This window comes from Mya arenaria, chromosome 2, assembly GCF_026914265.1.
Source record: "Mya arenaria isolate MELC-2E11 chromosome 2, ASM2691426v1".
In the NCBI taxonomy this organism is placed as follows: Eukaryota; Metazoa; Mollusca; class Bivalvia; order Myida; family Myidae; genus Mya; species Mya arenaria.
The window spans coordinates 7,263,904-7,289,067 of NC_069123.1; the positions used below are offsets into that span (position 1 = coordinate 7,263,904).

The 25,164-nt window shown below is 38.2% G+C and overlaps 1 protein-coding gene across 4 annotated transcripts in view; it reads right to left on the reverse strand.

The window, feature by feature from the left end:
• Positions 1 to 2,075: 2,075 nt before the first annotated feature.
• Positions 2,076 to 25,164, reverse strand: part of LOC128242340 (hephaestin-like) — a 123,293-nt gene continuing 100,204 nt past the window's right edge. For 2 of the 4 annotated variants that reach the window (XM_052959454.1, XM_052959469.1), the window contains 13 exons: positions 14,414 to 14,573; positions 13,313 to 13,557; positions 12,313 to 12,525; positions 11,727 to 11,921; positions 10,751 to 10,883; positions 9,691 to 9,797; positions 9,132 to 9,297; positions 8,674 to 8,963; positions 8,085 to 8,302; positions 5,917 to 6,061; positions 4,814 to 5,026; positions 4,427 to 4,640; positions 2,076 to 4,315 (listed from right to left, as the gene is read on the reverse strand). In XM_052959454.1, the coding sequence (XP_052815414.1) occupies positions 3,376 to 4,315; positions 4,427 to 4,640; positions 4,814 to 5,026; positions 5,917 to 6,061; positions 8,085 to 8,302; positions 8,674 to 8,963; positions 9,132 to 9,297; positions 9,691 to 9,797; positions 10,751 to 10,883; positions 11,727 to 11,921; positions 12,313 to 12,525; positions 13,313 to 13,557; positions 14,414 to 14,573 (3,239 nt within the window). In that variant the 3' untranslated portion in view covers positions 2,076 to 3,375. Of the gene's footprint in view, positions 4,316 to 4,426; positions 4,641 to 4,813; positions 5,027 to 5,916; positions 6,062 to 8,084; positions 8,303 to 8,673; positions 8,964 to 9,131; positions 9,298 to 9,690; positions 9,798 to 10,750; positions 10,884 to 11,726; positions 11,922 to 12,312; positions 12,526 to 13,312; positions 13,558 to 14,413; positions 14,574 to 19,522; positions 19,664 to 23,895; positions 24,055 to 25,164 lie in introns of those variants that run through there. The other 2 variants (XM_052959463.1, XM_052959475.1) reach the window with 2 other exon arrangements.

Consider the following 25,164-nt stretch of genomic DNA (forward strand, 5'->3'; position numbering starts at 1 on the left):
TAAGTACTCGTATTTCCAACGTCACCAATTAATACAATCGTAACAACTCGGCCAACTCCGGCAAAAGTATATAGTCATCTGTTGGATAATGGCAGAAGTGACAAACCTAAGACGACTTTATGATATACTTTCATCCCTTTATTTTTTTTTTTAAATTATTAGTATTAACTTATCTATTAAATAAGTTTTTTTATATATTATTGTAGGCCAATATATCCATAACATTTAAAACCTTGTGCCCGAATGCTTCGCTCTCTAGTTGTATTTCAATAACTCGTGCAGTGACAATAAAGTGTTTTGCGTAGGCCGGAAACATTATCATAACCTTAGCCTTTTTTCGCTGACTTTGTTATGAAACCATTATATAAAATGATAACGCTATTCCTAACGACAGACAACGAAACTGGAATGTTATTTATCTCGAGCAGAGGTTTGATAACACCTGCTTACTTATCTTCCGATTTGCCAAATTTAGTCTACTTTCAGTGTAAAATGGCTATGACAATCATAGGTCATGGACATGGACCCGGTTACCCACGGGCCGGGTACGCCTTGGTGGGTAACCGTGTACAATTTTACTTCTCGGTACCCAACCAATACAGCAATCTAATGTTTGATGCTTTCAATGTCTTTCACGTGAGCCTTGTTGTCTACTGCTTGTTGAAGTGAATTAAAGGAGTCATTCGGAACACCTCGGCCATTTTCCATCGAAAACAACCTCGGATGTAAATGGACGGTTAACGATGCCAGTCATCTTTAAATTTGACTACACTGCAAGTAGATGGTGTAGTAGTTTCAATTTAGCAGCTAAATTTAATGATTTTTTTCCAGGGAATCTTAATAATTTATGCAATAAACCATTTCACTGGCAATCAATTTAAACTTTGATATACAAAATACACGTTAAAATACAGCAATTAATTTCATACTACAATTTAAAATTTGACGAACTACTTCTACTGATGAACCGGCATAAATCCAATTTAAAAGTTGTTTTCGATGGAAAATGGCCGAGGAGTTCCGAATGTGGGAGGAGGGTTTCTACTCCATGTCGTTTTTCATAGAAGACATTTCCCCACTTTTGCGATTGGGGCATTTCTTTCAAATCTTCCTAACTATACTTTTGATTCAGACTACCGCGGACTCTTTTTAGAATTCGGAATCAATAGCGTATTTATCATTCTATGAAGTGACAAGTGGTGGTGGTGAGTGAGGTTATTTATACTCGCACTCGTGCCTTGCCCACTCGGCGAGTGCTCCAATAAGATTGTTAGTCATATTAGGTTGTTGGAGAATAGTGCACATACAGAATGTAACCCTGGTTAGAGCTACCCTGGTTCTTTAACGTGCACCAGTGTATAGCGCTGTCACACGGGACCCCCATTTAACGTCCCTCCCGGAAGACGATTAGTACTTTTTAGTGATGCGACGGGTAATCAAACCTGCGACCCCTGGATTGATAGTCAAGTGTGTAACCACTGGACTACGGATCCATCACATTGTGTGGCCCATTGCTTACACTGTATAAAGCACGCCTCCAACATAAATGACTCAACGCGATTGGTCCATGACTGGTCACACGGTGACCCTATATTTTTCAATATTGGATCACCAAATTTATATCGTACCAAAATGGCGTCTATTTTCCGAATCCGATTAATAAATGAAACATTTAAACATGTAAACAGGTTGTCGACGTGATATATACGTTACGGGGTAAGTAGCTGACCTGTCAGATATGGGATATACCAAAACCATATCGGGTGAGAGCTTACTAACCCCGTAACTTATAGTATGCGTAGCCGTGTATTCGCGAGTTATTGGCGATCATGTACCCCGGGTGCACAATTTTTACCAGTCAATCCCATAGAAATTCGCATTGGATGCATGACGATGAAAACATTTTTTGTTATCTATCAGTATGATCAGCAGATCTTTTTAACTTAACCGAATGCAGACTTTAATACTAGCTTAATATTTCCAAAATTAATCACACAATATTCGCAAGTTTTCAAGGATTTTATTCACACTAAATCGACAAGAAATAACTATAAAACATAATGTTTTTTTTAAAAAAATCAAATGTTTTGAACTTAAATATAACACTTTATGTGTGTTCACAGAAAGCTATTTTATAAGGAAAGCAATTAAAAGGAAGTATTAATATCCACAAAAAATCAGTTCAAAACTTCATCTTATAACTTAAAGTGTCTCTCGTAGGCTCGACGACTTAAAAACAAAGTAATCAAAACGTTTCAATTCCGTTTTTCTTTGATATTATTAATTAAAAACAATATTTGATTAGTCTATAATCTAAATCATTTGTCTAACATCTTGGTTAAACCTGAGGTTAAACAGCAATCGCCGAAAAAGGTCGATTTATCCTTATTTAGGGCGTTTTTGTTGAATTGCTTTTATATTGGTTTCACGAACTGTGTATTTGTTGTTTCAAATAAAATGAAAACCAGTTTTATCTTTTTTTTTCTAACTAAAACCGAAACTTGTTTTTGAAACTATCGAAACCCACATCCGGATTCAGTTTCGTCGGATCGTTCCATCCGAAAACTTGTTCACTTTGAAAAACAAAATGGCGGACAGTGATTCAACACGTACTGTGTTGAAACATCATTTAGAAACTTGACGGAAGAGGCAAAGGACCATGTGCGATATCATTGTTTGGTAGAAATTCAGAAGTAATGGCTACATGCAGAAGCTCCACCATATTGTTAAAACTGTACACAAAACCATGCATTTGTTACTTAAAGGTTGATTTAAATAGTTATATATGAAACATACTTTTACCAAAACAATAGGCAAAACATCTTCAAAAGATATCATAAAATAGTTTATAACACTAACAACTATAAATAATTATATACAATACATTTTGTAACAAGAAACAACAGTTGAACCAAAGTTAGGAATCACTTGAAAATGAACTTTCAGGACCGGTATAATGTAAGTACTTCTCCTTTCTATAACATTCATGTCCGTTGACGGTTGAAAACATATCCAACATGTTTCAATTGGCGCTGCTATGATGGACAATTTTTAAAGACTCTTATTATTTCAGAGGTCATATCTGTTGGATAATGGCCGAGGAGTTCCGGTTGATAAGGTCAGTGCTCATCTTTTCCATGCCTTATTCGTTATTGCTTTCATATCGCGAACGGATCGGAGCAAACCAGTTATACGGAGGATTTTACTAAACAAAGAGGGAAACCAAATTTGTTAATATAGATAAAGTACTTTTGTTGAAAATGGTAATATATATTATTTTTTTTAAAAACACACACACTCCAACACAGCTCTATCGCCACGCGTCTGTAAGAAGAGGAGTGTGCTAAGGTCAGGGGTTAAAAGGGAACTTTTATTTTATTCATTGTTTTCAAGAATGGTATATGTTGCAATCATTCCGTCTTGCATGTGCTGTTCCACGTGACAGTGTAAAAGCCACGTGCCAGGATTATTTGCGAACATTTCTACCGTCTCATAGGTGCCCGGAAACACTTCTATGACGTCACCTTCGTGACTCTGGCCGGTGCGATATGTGTAAGTGTGCCCGTGAAAATGAACCGTATGCATGTCCTCGTTTTCACCTAGACCAATCACGTACCATGCTATATTGTCACCTGTTTTTGCGACCAAACCTTGAACGTTGTTATAGATAAGGCCATTTATTGAGTCGTATTTGTTGCTTTCTTCAAATTCGGGCGTCGATGTATCTGCATCTGGACAGTTTTCCTGAATGTTTTGGTTCAAATACCAACTCTTATTTTCATCAAACGCTTGAAAAAGTAGTGCGAACTCTTTCTCGACAGAATCAGTACGCTTGCCACTGTTGTCAAGGATACCAGCTCGGCAAACAACGATTGGTCCTGCAAGACCGGCGTACACATCTCTTACGGGATCTACCGCGGAGTGATACAAAAAGTTAACACATTTCTGTCCATGATTGGAAGGACCAGAGGAAGTTGGGACATCCCATCTGTAGGTGAAAGTAGACCCCGGCTGGACACTGTCGCCTCTCTTGTCCGTCTGTCCGTCTGCGTACGCCATACCCTCGTATGTCTTATTGTAGCGTACCCCTTGCGCATGGATAGAGTAAGGTCTTGACGCCATATTCTTGAACACAACTTCAATTGTGTCGCCTACTTCCGCTTTAATGAAAGGTCCCATGATGCCAAGGTGTATCTCGTCAGCGGAGCGGACCTTTTCCTCTGTAAAGGTGCTGTCTGTGAACTCTCGGTAGAGGGCCTTTGTATATATACTTCCGATGAATTTGCCCTCTTTTTGCACACGTCCGTGTTGCTCACTGGAAAAGAACCATATCATATTACGGTGCATGCAGGTCTATATAATCGCATTTAAATCCGCCGAAGTTAACGATATAGCACATGTGTAATTGCCTTATAGGTGATCTTACTGTGAGGGATGCGAATAGTTGCTCCCGTCAAGTGGAAATATTGTATCTGGAGAGTAGTCCCACTTGCGCTCAATGGCGGCGATGTAGTAGTGGCGGACATTTCCGGTCGTCGGATAGAAAGTTCGGTAGGCGGCGCCACATTTGTCCACGTGGTACATGGCCGTCATACCCGCGTCGTAATGATAGGTGTTGTGACAGTAGAGGGACCAGTTGCCTTCATTATGAAATAAGACTTGAGGTATGACGTCATAAGAGCGAGATTTTCAATGCTGTTGGCTTATTTATGCAACTTTCGGCTATTCAAAAATCGCAAGCACCAGAACGGAAATACAACATGAGCGGTGTGTCGTCTTAATGTTAAAAAATATTAAAAAGAAACATTCGTACCAACGTTGTCCGGCTTCATAAGAGCGCTAAACGTCTGACCGGATATGATGACGTGAGAATCCCGGAATGTTCCGTCAATGACTACGTTGTTTCCGTTAAAGGTGACCACGTGATTTCCCTCCGTCTGCCCGAAACTGAGCACGTGCCAAACAACGTTGTCGTCACGGCAGACGTCAAGTCCCTCAAGATTACCGTAGGCAAGTCCGTTTACCGCTTTAAATAATCAAATACCCGACATGTACATAATCATAGAAACACGCATTTTACCATGGTTTTTGACACGTTATTTAAATGTCAATATCGACCCAAAAGTCACATCTCCTTCGTTCTTTCCTACTTTTGCGTACTTCCCGTCTCCGCATTCGTCCTTTCGCTCTTTCGCCATCGTCCCTTCGCGTCTTCGCTCCTTCGGATTAGACCAAAGACACGATGGCCGTAACGGAACACCGTAGTTTACTTATATAAAATATACTACCCTTGTACATTGTACTAGTAAGGTAGCTAAACACGACGCATTCGGTACATGTACGTAGAGCAAAGTATTCATAATTAGTAGAAAGTTAGTGTTAAAGCTTAGGGCTTTTCTGGGAATCCATAAAAAAGTGGTAAACAGGAGTCATTTTACTTATAACAAAGAGGGATAGTTCGATGTGGTCCGACACCATACACCACTTTCCTCGTGATATAGTACATATTATTCTAAGCGTGTACACAGTGCACATATATGGCTGACGTAGTTCACAAAAAGAAGTCCACACGTACAAGTACTCGTACACGTTGTGTTTCGCAACCTCTCGAATATTAATTGCATGGGTTCGGTTGACTTGATTTGTATAGATGAATTTTGTTAAGCTTTTTATATAGTGTTTTTTCTCTCAATTAAAACTTCCATGGCCACAATTTCCCCAGTCGTTAAAGCGCTTAAATATCGCTTATATAGTTTATCTGTGCACTAATCATACGTGTTTTTTGTATTTCTATCATTACAGTGAAAGTTAAACATAATAATGCATTAAAACACAAAAAATAAATATGTTTCTGTATCAACTGCCCCTTTAAGTGTTGTTTGTCCCGGTAATCTACTGACAGAAAATCACCCTCACCTCTCATAAAGTTCGACTCCACAAAATCCTCGTCATCCGCGTCAACGCTGTCGTTAACGTTAGTAGCGACGTTGTGGTCAATGTGCCAGGATAGATTCTCGTCAATGCTCGCGAAATACAGGAACATCTCACGATCAACGAACCTCTAAAATAAAAATTATGTAATCTTTTAAAATATCAGATAAAATACAGCCATGCTTGCGCTGGAACCTCCCAAACCCCAGCTCATATATAGTGTTTTTATTAAAAATCATGGGAGCAGTTATGTACCAGTAAAGTTCTAAGTTAAAAATCACACCGGGGTTCGAAACCGCTACAAGAGTCCTTGACAACAACGACCTTAGTCTTCGGGTACGTTTAAACGTACAATGGGTTGGTATTCAATATTGGTCTTTATTGGATTTAAGAACGATGTAGCTAATCGGATTACTTCTTATCAATAACTGACCAATAGAGTGAATGAAGTCAATGATGTATGACTATAAGATTGACTTCAGTTGCATATCGAAAACCACCCATTGTAAATAGGTAAATTAGAGTCTTTGGGATGGGTTGACAGAACGAGCGCAACTTGCGCAAAACACGAATTATACGTGTACAGGTTACAAACAGCTAATTAATTTCCTTAAACATTTCAAAAACTGAACACTGGAAAAAATGCCATTTTAGCGTTTCACTTATGTGACAACCCACATTTCCTTAAAATTAAGTTCAAATGTAACTGATTTAGGCAATAAAATTGGCATGTCATGCTTCTCCTAAGGAAATTCACTTTAAAATTAATCTATAAAGAGAAAGTGCATCCTGTTCCACATCCGGGCAGTTGGAATTTAGCCATAGCGTCCCTACACGTACAGGTTATAGCTGCAGCTGGGTTTAAAAACCGTTTGCAAAATTTATTTTAGAACTTGTACGTGTACAATGATAATCGCATAAATCACTATCCTCGTGCGAACGTACGTGCCATTCAAAACGCATACAATGCACATCTACCTGGATGACGTTGTGAATGAAAAGTAGACAACATGTATACGTACCCGTACACTTACAGTTTCTTAACCTCTCTATTGCCACGTTACATTGTCGGAGAAATAGAATAGGAGAAATCAACAGGGTCAGTTTTAACATCACAGAAAAGGTTTACCTGACTTACGGACTATACAAGTAACCTGGTAACCGGATTTTACGATTTACCTGTTTGCCGCAGTATACAAATACATGTTGACAGGATTTAACAATTAATGTGTTTACCGAGGTATACCCTCTACTTGTTAACCGGAGTATACATTGTACCTGTTTACCGGAGTATACAATTGACCTGTTTACATGAGTATACAATTTACCTGTTTACCGGAGTGTACAATTAACCTGTTCACCGGAGTATACAGTTAACCTGTTTACCGAGTATACAATTTACCGGTTAACCGGATTTTACGATTTACCTGTTTGCCGCAGTATACAAATACATGTTGACAGGATTTAACAATTAATGTGTTTACCGAGGTATACCCTCTACTTGTTAACCGGAGTATACATTGTACCTGTTAACCGGAGTATACATTGTACCTGTTTACATGAGTATACAATTTACCTGTTTACCGGAGTGTACAATTAACCTGTTCACCGGAGTATACAGTTAACCTGTTTACCGAGTATACAATTTACCGGTTAACCGGAGTAAACAGTTAACCTATTTACCGGAGTATACAATTTAATTGTTAACCGGAGTATAAAATTAACCTGTTTACCGGAGTATACAATTGATATATTTACCGGAGTATACAATTAACCTGTTTACCGGAGTATACAATTAACCTATTTACCGGAGTATACAATTAACCTGTTCACCGGAGTATACAATTTACCTGTTTACCGGAGTATACAATTAACCTGTTTACCGGAGTATACAATTTAACCTGTTAACCGGAGTATACAATTAACCTGTTTACTGGAGTGTACAATTAACCTATTTACCGGAGTATACAATTAACCTATTTACCGGAGTATAGAAATAACCTGTTTACCGGAGTATACAATTCACCTGTTTACCAGAGTATACAATTTAGCTGTTAACCGGAGTATACAATTAACTTATTTGCCGGAGTATTCAATTTACCTGTTTACCGGTGTATACAATTCACCTGCTTACCGGTTTTAAAACAATTTACCTGTTTACTGGAGTACGCATCTAACGTTCCCGGTCTACAAATGAGGAGCGGCCCCACGAGCCCCGTGTTGATGTCCCTCTCCATATTGACGCCCGAGTAGTACATGTACGTCAGACAGGCGGAGTCGTCGTCCCCCGGCCCTACTCCCCACGGGACCGTGAACGTGTATGATCCTAACTCCCCGGGCTGTACAAAACGACCAGTGTAGTTGTTGTCTCCTATTGTCAAATGAACACACAATGATGTTTATGAACATATATGAACGCCGTACACCCTTAATACAAAAAGACAAGACTTTAAAACACCACCATTAAGTATTCTGTATGCTATTTTTGCAGACATTTTCACTTACAGACAAGAAAAAAAAAACAATGGAGAATTCACTTTACTCAGAATTCGTTCTCATTCATCAGAGGTTTGATAAAGAAGATCTATTTCAGATGGTACGCTTAGCATCATCACTCTGTGTACGAAATTGTCAGCATTAGGTAAACGTCGAGTTACTTCTTTGAAAACCTATTTTAATAATGATTGTAATGTTCACTTTCCAAGGTAAATCTCGACACTTAGCAAAGAAATCCCTCCATACCTCCCCCGGCCATTTTCATCCCCATGCCGTTCTGGGAGCTGTCAATACTGACGCCCTGCATCACCACGGAAACCGGAAACGGTGACAGGTTAAGGAGCGTGACGCTCACTACGTCCCCTAGTTCCGCCCGGATCACCGGCCCAAGCAGACCCATGTGCTCTTCTTGGGCCGTCCGGTTTTTGCGCGTCATGTACTGTACTGAGTCGTACTCGAAGAAACGTGTCTTCCGGTATATGCCGCCTATCATCGGTTTTCCGTTGTAGGTTTTCGCAAAATACTTCTCCGATTCACTGAAACGCACGCAAATCATAATCACTTATTGTAAGGTTAGGAAAACTGACGCATTTTGAAACTTTGGCCGAAATATTGTCTCGTCTTAATTAATAATACTACATTACCCATATTCTTCAAAAGTTGTTTTTACCCAAACAAATTACATCAATAATTAATGTACTAACGTGCTGGGAGCAACTAAATCTCGGTCGTCAAACAAGTTCCGACCGGAAGGGGCGTAGTTCCAGTCTTCCATCTCTGCAGATAGGAAGTGGGTGCGGACCCGACCGCTCAGCTGTTCCGGCATCACGCCCCCACAGTCACGCACCGTCAGGTAGACCTTCATGCCGTCTGCATGATAAGTACGTGTTAAATATATATTGGACAGATATTGGCTTGATATCTATTTATCAAAAACAAGTTATGCATACATTTATATATGTCGTTCGTTTCCAAGAACAAAACACAATCGGAACACCTCGGGCATTATACAACAGGTCGAAGCTTGCCGGAGATGGCCGAGTTTTTACGATTGACATTTTTTCATGCGAGTTGTTTCTGTCATTGTTGACATGTTCCCGTACTTAACAAAATATAAATATAAACCTATCCTGGTTTGGCATGCACTGACATTATGTACCTCTTTCAATTTCAAACAATCAGATTTTTCTGTACGGGACAGTTTGTTATGCTATGGTTGTTGTTTGTTGTTGTTGTTTCCAGATACAAAACTGAATTTCTTACTTGTGTTATGCTCGGAGTTCATGCACTGCACGAGCCACATGCCGGGGTTACGAGCCACCATTTCCGCCTCACGGAAAGTCGCCGACCATATGCCGATAACTGTCGACCTGTAACAGAGATATTTCCATTTTTCGTCCGGTGGCGGTTCCTTGGTCTAATGATATAGACACTTGTCTGTCAATCCAGGGGTCGCAGGTACAATGCCCCGCCTTAGTATTAATAAAAGTAACGGTCTTTCGGGAGGGGCGATACACGGGTGGTGGTATGTAAGCTTATTTGATATTTATACTCGCACTCGGGCCTTGCCCATTCTGCGATAAGATAGTTAGTAATTTTGTTTTTTTAGCATAGTCCACAGATAGAATGAAACCCTGGTTAGTGCTACCCTTTATTTACGTGCTCTATAGCACTGTTACACGGATCCCCATATTACGTCCCTCCCGGAAACGATTTATTCTTTAATAGAACTTGCGACCCCTTAATTGACAGTCAAGTGTGTTATCACTAGAACACGGACCCGCCGCTGCGTCAAACAAGGGCCCCGTCATAAAATAAACAAACGGAAAAATAAACAAAGGCGCCGCAGAACCAAAACGAACGTTTTTGTTTCAGTCGGAAAGGGAAATAATTCAAAAATTAAATGTGCGTATTGACGATGACATGTGTACGGTTTCTTACTCGAAAACCATTAGCGTTCTTTTTAAGTTAGGGTCAAAGCTAACGTCATTTTACATTACAATTACCTCGATGCCGACATCGCTGACGGCGACGACAACAATACCTCACCATTTCTTTGAAAATCAGACGAACATGTGCTACATGAGTTTAATTATTAACTTAATTATTGTCAAACAACTAACCGTCAAGAAAGCATTGTTCTGCATAGGAGTCATTACCATGTCTTTGACAACCGGTTAATCTTTGACCAATCCTCCGACCGACAGATTCACCCACCGACCTATGCACCGAACTTCTACTAGTACCTGACCAAATGACCGACGTAACATATACAACACGTGCTTTCAAATTGTATTCATAAACGGTTTTCAACAACTAGTACCTGTGTCTGCTCCCAAGAAACGTCTGCCCATATATATTGACCGGGTGGAGCTCAGCGCTGAGTGAGAAGATATACCAGGCCACACGCTCCCCCGCACACACAGTCATGTTTGGTAGATTATCGTACATGTACCCTTTTAAGTAAAACAAAATAAGCATTCAGTCGAACCCCGTTGGCTCGAACTCCCTTGACTCGAATTCCTTTTTGGCTCGAACTAGATGAACAGGACCGATTTCTTTATACTGATGGTAAGCGTTCCCGCTTGGCTCGCTTTTTCTAGGATCGAAGTATTTTCGCCGGTCCCAAGGAGTTCGAGCTAACGGGATTCGACTGTAATGCTTTAGTTAACTCCAACTGTTTTGAAAAGGGTTCGTTATTGAGTTCTTCCCTACATTTACTTGATTATGTTTGGTTTTGTGGTAAAAAAGCCGGACAAGTTGGTTTGGTCTACAAACCCCTGTTTGTTTCAAAACACCAGACAACCCTCTGGCGTAGCATAGTGCCAACGAGAGTGATAAATATAATGCTGTTTCACATGTAACTTTATTCAAGCTCGTAGCAAAACATTTCAATTAAAACTTAATTTGAATATGTTTTTTGAACTTTTGATTATAACTAGTGTAACTTCTTTATGTATTTTTTAGATGACACGGACTGCCGCTCTGGTATGGATAAAAGTACCTGAACGACAAATTAGGTCATAAAACTTTTATGATAAAAGTGAAAATGGATTAAAAAACCCTACAAATTACATTCATAACTCAATATGTCGAATTCGTTTGGACCTCGTGAAATACTTCGAGATAACGAACATTCGATAAATACGAAAGACAAAAAGAATAAAACTAAACGAAAAAATCGATAGGTTCGACATAACCAGAACATCGAGATAAAAGAGTTCGAAATAACGACTGTATCCGACATTTTTGTGATTTAATGTTGTACATGTTTTATTCAATTAAGAGATACCAGTTACCATTTATTGAATCTTTCTTTAGGCTTTCCTCGAAGTCCGGATCCCCCGACTCATACAGGCGCTTGCACTCATCCGGGTCACCGCAGCGCTTGAGATTCTCGTCTGTCAGCCAGGTGGCGCCCTCGTCGATGGAGTCAAAGTACAAAACATGTTCCCTGTCAACGTCGGCACGGGTTCCCTCGGCGCTAAGCGTTCCTGCAAACATGCATTAAGGTCGTAACTCGTTTTGCGGGACCGTCAAGATTATTTCGATGGAAGGAAACACCGTTTGAATACATTGTGTATTTCATGCTTACACCAATTGCTAGAGCGGTGTGATTTGCTTTTTTTAAACAAATACTTCTTGAATCTCATTATGTATCTATTGACATACATGGAAAGTGAAAGTTTAACTTTTTGTTCAGTATTTCATGACAAACATACGTGCAAATCCATATTAAAGGACCGATTTCTTTATATTGAAGGTAAGGATTCCCGCTTGGGTCGAATTTTTCGAGACTCGATGTGTTTTCGCTGGTCCCTGGGAGTTCGAGCGAACAGGGTTCGACCATACATTTTAACGGTGTTAAATGATTTCAACACACACCCTTCTTGCAGACAACAAGTAACCCTACAAGGCCCGAATTGATATCCATCATGGGATGCACGTGGGAGTGGTAAGCGAAAGGGAGGCAACTCGGATCTCCGTCGCGTGGGGAAAACTCTGACGTCACATCCCACGTGTACGTATACTGGCCGCCGGGCGGGATGCCGTCGTCTTTCCTGGCGGAACCGTATGTACCATCTGTGTAGTTTGCACCTGGACAGAAATTTGTTTCAAATGAAATGGAAATGATTGACTGTTCGATTTACCATATTTGTAATCGTTTTGTTAGTAATGGTTAGTGGGTTGTTTTGGTATTCCTAACAATTAAATCGGCAAGTAATTGTTAAGAATACCAAATATAAAAGCTTACTTTCTACGTGTTGAGCGCGAAATGCCTCTATACAGGCATGCGCGAAAAACATACGAAATAGCGTCGAATTTACCGTTTTTACAGGAAGCAGATAAAAATTGAATAAAAATGAGTGTGTATTTAATAATGTAGTTTAAAACCTTTAAAGCTTAAAGTCTTTAGCACATTTCTCAAATGATGACAATAACGTTCAAGCATTAAGCCTAATAAAATTAATAAGCAATAAATTAAAACCTAACCTTCCCTATCTGTTTTCCAAAGGATGTAACCCGAACCAAGACTCTTTTTGGCCTTAGTGTTATAAATTGAAGGCTTGTTAGAGGGCATGCTAGTAGTAGCCATCGGTACCCTTAGCATAATATGTTGACAGTAATATATAGTCGAATCCCGTTGGCTCGAGCTCCCAGGGACCGGCAAAATAACATCGACCCTCGGGAAATTCGAGCCAAGTGGGAACGCTTACATTCTTTAGAAAAAACGGTCCTAAACATCCAGTTCGGGCCAACGAGGATATCGAGCTAAGCGAGGTCGAGCTATCGGGCTTCGACTGTATATACGTTTTTTGGACATGTGTGAGTTTATATTCATTGAACATTAAGGATTATCCAAAGACAGTGTTTACTAGAATACCTTCGTTGGCCTTCGTGTATTTCACTCCATGTGGATGCACGGACGCTGGGATGTCGATATCATTCCGGAAGTGGATGCGCATGACTTCTCCCACCTCTCCGCGCAGGAGCGGTCCAACGTAACCGAAAGACGGTGGCGACTTGATTTCCTGTGTGTAGGTTCCGTCCGTATACTGTTTAAAGACATACTTGTTGTACTTGCTGCCAACCCGATTAATCTTGTTTTTCAGTGTGTCTTCCAGATATCTGTTGATAAACACAAAATAAAATATTTAAAAGATTATGCACCAGTCAAATGTAACCACGACCCCCCCCCCCAGGTCGGGGGGTATACCGGGGATAGCCGGGGAAATGGGCCGTGTTTTTACCTTCCAGGAGGCCCCACAGTCCCGGGTGAATGCGGTGGTTTTGTCTTCGCGCCTAAATTAACGGGGAATGGGCCTTACATAGAGTCCCTGGGAAGTGGGAGCATTTGGCGGGGATTTTACCAGCAGTTGGCCTCCGCAGGGCAGGCATTTTACCTGGGCTTGGCTGGACCGCAAGTCAAAGTCCCCGGCATTCCCCGAACCTGGGGGGGGCGTGGTTACAATTGACAATACAATTGCATTATCTCAAGCGGATACCAGGGCTCGTCGGTTATTATCAGTTTGTCAAGATGCATAACTCAATCTACTATTTTAAGCTAGAGTTATGGAACTTGCTAGTCATACACTTTATTAACATGCATACCAAGTGTCAAACTAGTTATACAACTTAAATTGGTTTTGAGTAATTGTACATGGCTGGAAAGTGTGCAGGACGACGACGGCGACAGCACCAATGCTTTGACAAAACGTCGACTTTTATCTTCGAGCAAGACAAGAATCTTCATTTATGTTCCCAATACAATAGTTAAACGGAAATCTTTTTGGTAGCGAGTATTGGTAATTCATGTTTAATGATTGAACATGCCAAAAAAGTACACATAACGTTTTCAAAAGAATGCCGGACGGAGCGTCTTAAACATGTTTAAATAGTCAAGGGGAGAAAGTTTCTAAGTGACTGTATTATTATTATTTTAACATTCCCCCCTCGGAAGGTAAGTCTGGTCAATATAACTTACTCTTGATAGGAATCGACCATGTTTTCTTGCAACGGGAGATAGTCCCATTCGACCTGCTCGGCTCGGAGAAAATAGTTCCTGCTAACTCGCCTGTCCTTTTCCGGTATGGGAACTCCCCCATTGTCAATACTGTAACCGGTCCCTTCATCATCTTTGCGTACTAGAAAGAACCGAAACATGTTTGACATTCCGGAGCATTTATGGATTAGCAAGACGCATTTGATAGCTAAGGTCCGCCATACCTTAAAGAAAATATTTTTCCTTCATAACATTTCAACGATGGTTAGAAATATAAACAATAATGTTCAATAAAGCTGTGTTTGATTGAAACATGTAGTGGCTAAGTGTGTTTCATATTCTACTGATGTAGGACAAGGTCAAGGAAACCATATACCACCATTGTTATTTGATCTTTTAATTTCCTGAATAACTATCATATTAGATTTTGACATTTTTGTACTTGTCGTTTGACTCAAATTACCAAACCAGATTATATTTCTTAGCATAAGTTTAGGGTTATTTTATATAAATAATAAAATAAATAAATTATTCCAAAATATTAGACGTATGGGTTCATTGTGACTCGACAATGATCTAAAGATGCGACAGTGATGACACTGTTAATGCTCATCAGATGAAACAAAAACAAAACGTTTGAAATGCTATATGTACATAAGAAGAATAACTTACACGATGATGCCGGTAATGACGAATTTTGAAAGTAAACTATGTTGTGCAAGAGAAGTATTGTTTTTAAATACAGAGAAAACTGCGACGGGTCGAACAAAATCATTTTTGATATTCCAACATAATCGAAGAACCACTTTCAATTTGATATTAATGAAAACACAACTCTATATTGTTTGATCGTAAATCCATTCGATTTAATCCTTTGAAAGATTTCATTTGAATGTATTTTTATCATAACTGAAAGCTTGATTAAGTTAACAACAGGCAAACAGTTCAAATGAAATGTCTAGAGTGGCCATCCTCTTCATTGACCATAATTGTATTCTAATAAATATACTGAAATAAACTCTTTATCCACAAAAAGACATACACACTAGTTCAAACATGTTGACATGTATAAAGATTAATAAGATAACTTAGCAAAATTTAATTCATCGTTAAAGTTTGTACGCGTTCGATTTAATAACTGTCATTTGACAGGTTTTCGCTTGTGGTCAATGAATTTCCGTATATTTGAAGTACACATTTTATTGGCGAACTATATTTCAGTTTGTATCATTCAAGGTCAATTAAACAGTCAAAATTAATGAATAAAATCAATAAACAAGCAAAACACAGATAGTTAACATACAAGAAAAATCTACAGGAAAACATCAGAAGTCCCTTATAACAGGATTTCACCCAGCTCACTATTTTTGTTCTGAAATTATTCGTGTTATATTTACACTGTTAAGATTTTTTTTAATATAGAGGGAGTATATCTTTGTTAACTAATTTTGTGGAGTATAATCAATATTAAGTCAGACCTTTAAGCTTGTTACGTTTAAATTGAGAAATTGGCGCCACCTGTCCACAAGCATATATGTATGAGTATATATGCACTTAAACTCCATGAAGTGCATTGGACGGAATGTTATTCAACGTTATACAATGCGAGCTAAATTCTTTCTTTGTTGCCTAACATGTTTCCGTTTACACATGATGTCTAATCTCAAGAACGGTAACCGGTGGGCGGAGCTAATACCGTGCAGTAAATACCGTGCGGATTAATTACAACGGTAGTTCAATATACACATGCTACTTATTGCACTATGGATCAACACATTCATTGCATATTCACCCTACTATCGTCATTGAAATTGTATAGAACTCGTTATTCGCGTTCTTTGGGATATAAGTCAGTGACAAAAGAAATGTGTAATAATAAGTCATTAAAATCGAAAGGCCTGATTGTTCAGAAATTTGTTGAACAGTGTGTGTATACAACGTGATAAACTGCGTCATAAATGCTACGTCGTAAGGCAACATTTTGCTTCGAATGAAGACTTTAAACAAAAATAACTTCACTAATTTCTTCACCATTTTAAATGAAATATAGCGCAATCTACGCCGCTAATGGAGCCCCGCCTTCGGTCTTTTACCAGAGTTTGATTGAGAGTTTTCAGCTATTAAATGCACGGTTATAATATTGTTAATAGTAATTTATTTTTTTTCGAAACAATGATATTCATTTTGAATAATATCTAAATAATATATGCGCAGTTTATTTAAACTGCGCCGAGGTGACTTGTCTGCGATCAGGAAGAAACAGTTCGAACACATTATACAAACAAAGCATAGCATCCGTAATAGGATCAGCTGCTAAAATGTATAGGCCTTTATGTAAAGGATGGTGAGGTTGTTATGATATCAGGAAGTTAATGTTTAAATATAGAAATACGTAGTTCGATTTTCACAAACATTGTTATTATGGCTATGCAGCTCAAATTCAAATTACGATAAAAAAAAACCCAAACCAAACGGATGTACTACAACAGTAGTTCAATACACATCTGTACTTAATGCGCTTTGGTTCAAACAGTTACTGCATATGGTGGTGTGTAAGCTTTATCATACACACTCGGGCCTTGCCCATTCGGCGAGTACTCCGTTAAGATTGTTAGTCTTTTTAGGTATTTTTGGAGCATAGTGCACAGACAGAATGTAACCCTGGTTAGAGCTACCCTGGTTCTTTAACGTGCACCAGTGTATAGCACTGTCACACGGGACCCCCATTCAATGTCCCTCCCGGAAGACGATTAGTATGTTTAGGGATGCGACGGACAATCGAACATGCGACCCCGGGATTGATAGTCAAGTGTGTTACCACTAGAACACGGATCCGCCTCTTACTGCATGACACCCAACAACCGTCATTTAAATTGTATATAAATCGCCATAAAGTTAACCATGTGATTATTGACGTCGTTGTTAACTTTAAAAGGCAGAATATATTATTTTGATAAGACAAGAACATCTTAAATAGTCAGTCTCAAATCTAGGAATACTGCAAATCGTATTAAGGTTACACACCACCATTGTTTTTCCCTATATAATTCAATGTAAAATTATAATTTTTAGACAACATTTAAAGGCATTTCGAGCGAATGCAGGCTATGATAACCACATATATTCTTAAAGTACAAGCTTTAAATTACATTTTAAGCCAATAAAAAAGGGGGGTCAAGTTATTCCTAAGAAAAATCACTCCACTTGAAAAACAAACTCTAAAAATTGCACCGTCCGCCATGACAGTTCTTCCAAAATGACCTTTCAACTATAGGGCAGCGGTTTATGCTTTAATCTCTACTCTAAATGATAAATCAAGCAAGAATAGATACTTAAGGTATAAAAGTTTCAGGAATAATGATAGTTTTGATTTACAGTGTATTGAGCATGTGAAAACATATCTATCAATCATAAGAACATTTTTTTTATTGAGAATTTTCCACACAACGGAAGTACATATGACGTAATGGTGACGGCATTCCTTAAGCGTATCTATGAAACTTTGAGAGCAATACAGATTTGTAAATCAATTACGAAGACGTTTACAATGTTGTTACCTTCTGTATTTCTGTATGAGTGTATTGTTACCAGTACAGTTTTCTCTCAGTTTACCAGTGTCCCCCCCCCCCACCCACCCCCAAATCTCCCCCGCCGCCAAAAACAACATTCTTTCGGTGAAAAACCTTGAATTTGTTTATTTTTGACAAAGATATTTATTTTAATGGCCTTGATTTATATCCAAATTTATATGCTCAGTTAATTTGATTGGCGTAAAGCTGACTTGCCTACGACCAGGAAGAAACACTTTGAAAACATTATACAATCAAACGATTGCAACCGCAATTGTATAAACTGGTAGTTTATACGTTTTTTTAGTAAAGGATGATTACGTGTTGTAACGTTATCAGGAAGTTTGAATAGAAAAACATTTAGTTTTCACAAACATCAATGCTATTAATATGAGCATGCAGCCGTCTCAGCAAAAAATAATCAAGTATACTTTTAAAGATGCACTATTACTCCCAAATAAGATTTTCCACAATTAAGTATAGTGTTTTAATATTCCAGAAAGGATAAAAGGATGAATAAATGTCATAAACAATGGTTATTATGAAGGGTACCAAGTTGAATTTGAAAGAAATGAGCATAAAACACGGTATTCTACCTTATGAGACTATAGTTGATCACAGTAAATATTTTAGCATTCACCAATCATTTAATATTTTTTGTGCTTTCTGCTATTAAAAGCACGGTTACAATCTTGTTATCAGTAATTAATATTTTCCATAAATGCATTATTTAGTAAGAAGTAAAAGGTTTATCAGTCAAAATTTATGTTTGTTATACATTTGTATGTATTGATTTTTTAATAAGAGTGTCACTTTAAGAGTTTCTAAACAAAGATATATTGTACCGGAGCTCACATAAGGCCACTCCTTTTTTATTTTTTTGGTTTACAAGAATTTTTGAAAAAATGTCCACCGGGTGGTCGAAAAAAAGAGAAGAAAAAAAGTAACAAAACATACTCTTAAAGGGTGAAAAACAGAGAACAACATAAAAGCATTGAAAATTTATATCATTTACTTGACATTTTAAGTTTTTAAATTGCTATTAATGCATGTTTTAATACACTCAAAGTTATAATGTTCTAATTAAACACACATTAAAGCTTACATACTGTGCATATAAAACATCAATGAAATTGACTATAAAACATGTTTGCATGTATAAACTACACTTTTTATCACAGATACACACTCAGCAAGACATTTGTTTAGCTTTAAGGGTATGCTAAAGCAAAAGTGAATGCAGAACACTTAAAAACTGACCAATATCAAATTGAAAAAATAGGCGAATTTTACGCATTAAAATACACAAACATTGATCTGTATAAAAACGAAACATTTCATTTTCTAAACATTGTTTCAGTTATTTCAATATTGGAAACTGTCAATAAAGTGAAATAATTACCAATTTTGTAAATAAGGAAGTAACATTTTATGAAGACATTTGAGCTTTAATATTGTGAAAACAATTCCTGAAAAACTAAAAACCAAACTAGACCTAGGTTTGAGTTTTAATAACCCTTACCATGCGGGGTCCTAGTTGTGTGTAACCCGATTCATGCTAAGTCCGGATATTTTCGGACCGGGATATTTACCACTGGATGTTCAACAAACCAATTTCAAATTCAAATCTTGCAGCAAATTACCACATCAGTACATAAAAATCACATAGCAAAATAATAAATCTAGCATGTTACTTAACTTTATGTACCAATGATAGTGAACTGACAGCGAAATCCATAATTATGTATAGGATATTTTCATCTTCTCACAACTTCGCCATTTTGTGTATACATGCGTCTATAAATTGTTGTACTTCATGCTTGTTTAATTTTCATTTTAAAGAGTATTCCTTTTGTTACAACAACAAATATCATTTATAGTGAAATATCAAGTTCTTTACAAATTGAAATGGACTTATTCAAAAAAGTTTTCCGTGTTGTTTTATCTAAATGTTTTGCACACAACTCCCGGTAAATGTCATTGACACATGTGTTCAACTATTTCATTGTTTTTTTCCTCTACTATTAACCCAATGATGAATTAACATGTAATCTAGAATAAACACAAGCTTTACATTGACTCAATGACAAGTATTTCCAAACCATTCTGTGATTTAAAATCCATAAACACCACTGACCGAAATTGCAAAACTAGGTCACCGGTCTCAACTTAGAAATTTTACTTTCGATTTCACCACTCACACTAAGTGCACTGTTATTTGATATTTAATCATAAAATGTTATAAAATGTTTTTCTCACACATAATTCACAGATATTTGTGTCGATGGCAGCCACTGACACTTTTTATCTATAAACAACAATATGTTCATGACCTAAATTGGCAGGGAAAACCAACAATCACGTGACAGTTATTGTTTGTGTCGGCTGTTAAATTTGCCAATGTTTATTGCTATTGTTATTTTAACCACTCCTGCATATTTTAATTAATTATTTCATACAAAGAATGACTGCCAGAACAGTTGACTGGCTCACATGCTATCACTATATATTGGCGAATACGGCTACGGACCAACAAACCAGTCGATATCTACTGCATTCGTACTCTGTTCGTTTTTCTTTCGATTCGCACCAAAATCAATACGGTCGGGAAAATAATTTTGAAAAAAAGTGAAATTCATTTTTCATTTTTTTTTTACTTTTCGGAAAATTAGACCCGCCGGTTTTGTAAACCAATTTATATAAAAGTAGTGGCCTTACGATAAAACAAAAACAAATAAAAGTTCCCCGGAAATCCTAATACCCAACGCGCAATGACACTCTGGCACAGAAATGGTTTACTAATTTTCATTCAGAGCTCCTCGGTCATTTTTACGAAAACAACCTCGGATGTATGCCGGTACATATGTAGAAGTAGTTCGTTTTTTTATAATTCTATCAATAATTAAATGTAGTGATGAAGCTTGAATTTTTTTTAAGTCCAAACTGCTTAACAACCCTTATTAATCTCGTAATAACAGCATGTAGAAGCTCTTACGACTGTGCAATTCTTTCCACCTCTGTGCGCAACGGCATCGGGTCAAAACGGTCCACTTTTCATTTACTGTTGAAATTATAGAATTATGGTTCAAGACCACAGTTATCTGCCCCCCGTTGACCCGGATGTTAATACAGAAAAAAGAGTGCTTGTTTTCAAGTGACAATATTTTATTAAAATTGAATGAAACAGAAGCAAAAAAGGTTCTTTTTGCAGAGAACTTGACTGAATGTGACACTCTATTGCAGAAATTGATAGTTTTCAGTGTAAATAAATATTGGAAAAAACCATAGTTTGTGGAAGTCTGAAAATTAGTTGTTTGTAGCCGATTGACTCCTTGCCGGTAGGGTTATGTATTTCTACTCAATTTTGACAGCCGGGTCAATGGTCAACGTGGTGTTTTCATGTAATTATATTTTGTGTCTTGAATTGTTCTAGAGATGCCATGTCCTTGTTTTTCAATTGGGATGTGTATAAAGTCAAAAGCCAGGTTAGTGTGTATATGAAACGTATATTAAAAATAACTGTGGTCTCACGCCTTATAGAAAGAGTTCCGGGTCATGCCTCCGACAGTGGGATCACCGGACAGATTGCCATTTAAATATTTAGAAGAGTGTTAAATAAGTGAGTTATTCATACGCTCATAAGCGCAGCCTTCCGCACTTAACAAAGCGCCCGACCTGCCCACTTTAAGTGATAACCTTCGGTACGTATACATTACTAAATAATGCATTTATGGAAAATATGAATTACTGATAATAAGATTGTGACCGTTTATTTAATAGCTGAAAACGTAAAAACATTGACATGTTATCTAACAGACAAGCATTTTTCATTCAAGGTCACTGTAACCTTGACCTTTGATCCAATGACCCCTTAAATCATAAGGGGTCATCTACAGGTCAGACACAACTCCAAGTCAAGTTTGAGGGCCATGGGTGCAGGCATTGTCGAATTATCACTTGAAACATTTTCGCATACAAGGTCACTGTGAACCTGACCTTTGACCCAATGACTCCTAAAATCAATAAGGGTCATCTCCTGGTCAGGCCCAACTTACATGTCAAGTTTGATGATCATAGATTCAGGCATTGTTGAGATATCACTGGGAGAAGATTTGTTAACTTTTTGCATTAAAGGTTACTGTGACCTTGACCTTGGCCTGATGACCCCGAAAGTCAAGAGGGGTCATCTACTGGTCAGGCCCAACCTTCATGTCAAGTTTGAGGACCATACGTCCAGGTATTGTCGAGTTTGCTTTCAAGGTCACTGTGACCTTGACCTCTGACCCCTTAAATCAATAGGGGTCATCTACTGGTCAGGCCCAACCTCCAAGTCAAGTTTGAGGGCCGTGGGCGCAGGCATTGTTGAGTTATCAATCGGGCAACCTTTTAACGTTCAAAGTCACTGTTACCTTGACCTTTGGCCCAATGACCCCTAAACTCAATATGGGCCATCTACTGGTCAGGCCCAAGCTCCAATTTAAGTTTGATGGCCATGGGTGCAGGCATTGTCGAGTAATCACTCAGACAACCTTTTACCATTCAAGGTCACTGTGACCTTTGGCCCGATGACCCCCCAAAACAATAGGGGTCATCTACTGGTCAGGCCCAACCTCCAAGTCAAGTTTGAGGGCCATAGGTGCAGGCATTGTCGAGTAATGACACGGACAATCTTTTACCATTCAAGGTCACTGTGACCTTGCCCTTGGGCCCGATGACCTCCCAAAACAATAGGGGTCATCTACTGGTCAGGCCCAACCTCCAAGTCAAGTTTGAGGGCCATGGGTGTACGCATTGTCGAGTTATCACATGGACAACCTTTTACCATTCAAGGTCACTGTGACCTTGACCTTTGACCCGATGACCCCCCAAAACAATAGGGTTCATCTACTGGTCAAGCCCAACCTCCAAGTCAATTATGAGGGCCATGGGTGCAGGCATTGTTGAGTTATCACTCGGACAACCTTTTACCATTCAATGTCACTATGACCTTCATCTTTGACCCGATGAGCCCCAAAAACAATAGAGGTCAGCTATTGGTCAGGCCCAACCTCCATGTCAAGAATGAGGGCCAAGGGTGCAGGCATTGTCGAGTTATCACTCGGACATCCTTTTACCATTCAAGGTCACTGTGACCTTGACCTTTGGCCCGATGAGCCCCAAAAACAATAGGGGTCATCTTATGGTCAGGCCCAACTTCCATATCAAGTTTGATGACCATAGGTCTAGGCATTGTTGAGTTATCACTCGGACAAGCTTTAAAATTATTTTACCTTTAAAGGTCACTGGGACCTTGACCTTTGACCCGATGAGCTCTAAAATCAATACTGATCAGGTCCAACCTTCATGTCAAGTTTGATGACCATACGTCCAGGAATTGTTGAGTTATCACTCGGACAAGCTTGGGTCTACCGACGGACTGACCGACATACCGAAATGCCTGTGCAAAGCAATATACCCCTCTCCTTCGAAGGGGGGCATAATAATAATAATAATAATGTTCATTGAGAAAGCTATTTTAATGGGATTGTGGTCTGCCATTATTATGCAACGACGCAGAAAGCAAAGATTATAAATTTTACTAAAAATTGTATGGTATCATGGATGTCTGTATAGATAACATAAAGGAGACATATCACATTTATTTCTAAATTTCTCATTTCTTGCCATCTTCTTTTCACGCCAGCTAAGGACTCTTGTTTTTAATCTATCTTTGTGTTATTCATCACCATTTTAATCGTTTAAAAGTTTCAAATTGCTATATACCAACAAACTGTTGTTGGACAATTTGATATATTGACTCATCAATTTTCACATATTTATTTTAACATTTTATTACTATTTTACCGGATCTCTTTCTTAAATAGACATTTCTTTGTGTAGTATATTACACAATACCTGATATTACGACGAGTGCGGCAACAAATCCAAGAATAACGAGAACACAGGCCACTCCACAAACTACAAGTAATTTCTTCCGCGAAGACATGACGGTTTTTATTTCCATTTTTTCAATATCTTGACAAAACTTAGTGTCGAACGACAATCGCATGAAGATCTGCGATAAATGACGTTTTGTCCCAAAATGGGTTTACCAGCGCTTCTTATAATAGGTTTTACTTCATCGAATGGTTATTATACAGGGGTGGATCAAGGAATTGGCGTTTCGGAGGGTGCGTCACACTCTCGTCAACCCGAAACCGAAAATATATAGGATTAACATTTGATATGAGGGGGATTGGGGCTATTCCCCTCCCACCCCACCCCAATTCATTTCTTTTTATTTATATTAGAATGTAATTTAAAATGGTGTATGTTCTTGTATTCTGTATGTATATTATTTATACCATAGTGTCAATAAATCTTAAGCGTTAAACGGATGCCCCCCCCCCCCCCCCTTGAACCGCTTATGGTATGCGTATGCAAATGAGGAAAGAGTTCATTTACTACTACTAATATCATTGTAGAGTGGCATGGTTCGAATTCACATGCACGCGGTTATCGAATTGTATGTCATTTAAAATGAGTGTTTTTGACTGCAGTGTAACAGTGATCTACATCTTTAACTTTTATGATAGTAAGAGTACATTAAGTGTGTCAAAACAACTCAAATTCAATTATCAAGTTCGCAAAAGCCTACTTTCCTGATGACAGATTCGGACATTTAAAATGAAACATATCTTCTTATGTAAATAATGCATGTACCATGGTGCCAACTAAATGTGCTACCCAGGGAAAGCCATAGCATATGAGAAGGGGCTACGAGAAAACCATCGATGCTATGCAGCAAAGGGAGCCTTGAAATAACTCGAAGTAAAGCACAATGCAAGGATATATTATTGTTTATTTGAAGATCTTTATGAAAATTAAAGGTTTCGTTTTAATAAAGATATCCAAATTAACAGAAAATGAGTGTTTGTTTCAGTGTAAGGTCGTAATAGATCTCATCAAGTGAGCACCAAAACCTTTACTTCACGAGTGGCGTATGGCAATTTGCATGGAATCTGGGACGATAGGAGTAATTTATTCACCAGAATCTCAATACATTGTTATATCATTGCTGTGGGATCATTAACATGATCTGAACATATTTTATTATCAACAACATAAATACGTAATAAAATCAGGATTATTTTTATTTAAAAAAGACTGCATATATATATATAC